The sequence below is a fragment of the Brassica napus genome, chromosome C3 (assembly GCF_020379485.1).
Source record: "Brassica napus cultivar Da-Ae chromosome C3, Da-Ae, whole genome shotgun sequence".
Taxonomy (NCBI): Eukaryota; Viridiplantae; Streptophyta; class Magnoliopsida; order Brassicales; family Brassicaceae; genus Brassica; species Brassica napus.
The window spans coordinates 33,018,159-33,021,430 of NC_063446.1; the positions used below are offsets into that span (position 1 = coordinate 33,018,159).

General features: G+C 47.5%; 1 protein-coding gene across 1 annotated transcript; it reads right to left on the reverse strand.

The window, feature by feature from the left end:
- Positions 1 to 268: 268 nt before the first annotated feature.
- Positions 269 to 3,048, reverse strand: LOC111204573 (leucine-rich repeat extensin-like protein 4). Its single transcript, XM_022699649.2, has 2 exons — positions 638 to 3,048; positions 269 to 556 (listed from the first exon to the last, which is right to left on the reverse strand). Exon 1 carries the CDS (start codon positions 2,896 to 2,898, stop codon positions 649 to 651), a length of 2,250 nt encoding a protein of 749 aa, XP_022555370.1. The 5' UTR covers positions 2,899 to 3,048; the 3' UTR covers positions 269 to 556; positions 638 to 648.
- Positions 3,049 to 3,272: the final 224 nt, after the last annotated feature.

A 3,272-nucleotide genomic window follows, 5' to 3' on the forward strand; every position in this document is an offset into this window, starting at 1 on the left:
ACTGAAATTTTTGCGCTAATCAAGGCTCTTATTCCTCCCATTTTTCTTTTGTTATTTCTTTATTATGAGTTGATTATTTCATGAGCTTACTAGTGCAGAAAAGATGGAATATAACGAAATTCTGATTATCGTCCATAAATATTGTGAAAAAAATTTGAATAAAAATTTAAATTTTCAATCTAAGGGTCAGTAGACATGCGTGTTAACTAAACAAAGATGAATGCGCGCTATGTATATGGTGCAACTCTATGAATGGAGAAATGAAAAATAAATGTAATAAGCCTCTACGGCTCGTCTGATAGATCAAATACGAAAAACCAAAAGAGAAAAATGTGGCTGAGTTTCACTATGAAAAATAACACAAAAATAAAATTAATCTCACAAATTGAAAAACAATGGAGCAGAAGATGTTGCTCCGATTATATCATCATCCCTCTATACATACAACTTTTTTTGTTTCCTGGAAACCATAATAATCTCTTCTTTTTGTTCTTATTTTCATCAAATAAATCTTCTAAGACAATCTTGATCACTCGCTTAATCTCTGTAAAACAATCTATGAACAATGACGGTTTTTAGATTTTCAATCTTACATAGAGTAATTGGAAACGACATCGCTTTATATTTTGGGTTTTACCTGTCCAAGAATCAATAGAAGGGTGGAGGTGGAGGAGAAGCATAGGATACTCCGATCACTGGCGGTAATGGCCCCTCATATTCAGGAGATGGCGGTGGTGGAGGCGGAGAGCTGTAATAGACTGATGGTGGCGGCGGAGAGCTGTAATGGACTGATGGTGGCGGCGGAGAGCTGTAATGAACTGATGGTGGAGGCGGAGAGCTGTAAACTGGAGGGGGTGGTGAGTACTCTATGCAGGGAGGGGGTGGGGGTGGTTCGATACAAGGTGGAGGTGGAGGAGGGGAATAATGAGGAGGCGGTGGTGGGGAATGTGGTGGTGGTGGTGGTGGGGAGTGAGGATACATTGGTGGGGGAGGCGGCGAATGGTGTGGTGGTGGTGGTGAATTGTAGTAGTATGGTGGAGGAGAAGAATGATGCGGCGGTGGTGGTGAATTGTAGTAGTATGGTGGTGGAGGTGAGTGATGCGGCGGTGGTGGGGAATTGTAGTAGTATGGGGGAGGAGATGAGTGATGTGGTGGTGGTGGCGGAGGTGAGCTGTAATAGTATGGTGGGGGAGAAGAATGGTGAGGTGGTGGTGGAGGTGAGTAATGTGGCGGTGGTGGAGGTGAGGGGCACGGCGGTGGGGGAGGGCGAGTGCAATAAATTGGAGCTGGTGGTGGTGGAGATGAATATACTGGCGGTGGCGGTGGCGAAGAGTAAACTGGTGGAGGCGGTGGTGGTGGTGGTGGTGGTGGAGGGGGAGAATAAACTGGTGGAGGTGGAGGCGGTGGTGGTGGTGGTGGCGGTGGAGAGTAGACAGGTGGAGGTGGTGGCGGCGGTGATGGTGGAGGGGGAGAGTATACAGGTGGAGGTGGTGGTGGTGGAGGTGGAGGGGGAGAATAAACAGGTGGAGGTGGAGGCGGTGGTGGTGGTGGGGGAGAGTAGACGGGTGGTGGTGGAGGAGGAGGAGGTGGTGGTGGTGGAGGGGAATAGACAGGGGGAGGCGGAGGAGGGGAATAGACGGGTGATGGTGGAGGTGGCGATGGTGGAGGCGGCGGAGGCAATTGAGGTACAATCGGAGGAAGGGGTGTAACAGAACGACCACACTTAAAAGATTCACAATCCACCGGAGGCCGAGACAAAAACGCTGCACATTGCTCCGAAGACCTCTGAGCAGGACGTGACGGCAAACAATTCCTCCGGTCATCAAACTCCGGCAACCTGAGACAGACAGGAGCCTCGCCGGTGAAGAAATTGTAGCTGTAAGTGAAATTCTCAAGCTTGGGAAGCTGACAAATACTCGCCGGAATCTTCCCCGACAACTGATTATGAGCCACATTCAACTGCTCCACCGACACCATCCCGCCGACACTTTCCGGCAACGGCCCCACAAGCTCGTTAAAGCTAACATCAAACACCGTCACGTTCTTCAGCCTCCCGATATCCGCAGGCAAACAAGAATTCAACCCATTGTTCATGAAAATAATCTCATTCAGATTCTCCATCTCAACAAAACTTGACGGAATACAGCCATGGAACCGGTTATTCGCAAGCACCACAACCGAAACCGGCGAATCTCCGAAATTATCCGGTAACTCAAACCGGAACCGGTTATGGTTAATGAAAATCGCATCTAACGGTTTGCTAAAGAGCTCTTTGGGCACAGTACCTTCAAACTCGTTGAATCGGAGATCCAAGAACTTCAACGACGGCAAATCAAGAACCACCGCCGGAAACTTCCCGGCGAATCGGTTGTTGCTGAGATCGAGCTCGAAGAGGAGCTTGAGATGCTTGAACTTGTGCGGAACCGTTCCACAGAAACGATTCGAGTTGACGTGGAACAAAGCGAGATCCGTCAACAAACCGAGCTCCTCGGGTAGGTACCCCGCGATATCGGCGTGGTTGAGATCGATACCGGCGACTGTACGGATCCGGCGATTATCGGGAGCGCGAGAGCAGAAAACTCCGGTGTAGCTACAGACATTGGATCCGATCCAGTTGAGGGTGATGTTGTTGGGATCAGAGAGGATGGCTTGCTTCCAAGCTTGAAGAGCTATGTAAGCACTTCGGAGTCTTGGGTTCTCGAAGACGAGAGACGGATCTACGCTCACGTTCTCTCCACGGTCGCCGAACTCGTCGCGGTAGTAGAGAAGTTGTCGGCGTTGGATGAATCGGACTTCGTTGTCGGTGAGAGGAGCATTGGATGAGACGGAGAGAGAATGGACAGAGAGGAGAAAAGAGAAGAAGAGGAGGAGGAGGAGAGATTGAGTGGTGTTCTTCATATCACCACCACACAACCAGACATCTGCGAGGAAAGAGAGAGAGAATGTGGAAGAAGAAGAAGATAGATGTTATGTGAAGGAGAGAGAGAGAGAGTGAGGTGTGAGATTCGATTTTTGCTTATAGCTTCTTTATCCCTAGGGTTGCAAAAGTATACGTTATATACTTGTTTTTATGTTAATTTTATATTTTCTTCGTTTTCATTAACAGCTGTTATCTGCTACGAAAGTCTATTCTCTCTTTTTTTTTTTTGTAACACGCTACAAAGTCTATTCTTTAGTCATAAATAGTAAACCAAATATCATGGCTGTTCGATTTTTGGTTTGGTTTTTTATTTTTTTTGTTCTAAAGATGTATTACCACTATTCAGGTATTT

What these genes read in the sequence shown, in the direction of transcription:
- LOC111204573 (XM_022699649.2), bottom strand. Translation starts at nt 2,898, where the DNA reads ATGAAGAACACCACTCAATCTCTCCTCCTCCTCCTCTTCTTCTCTTTT.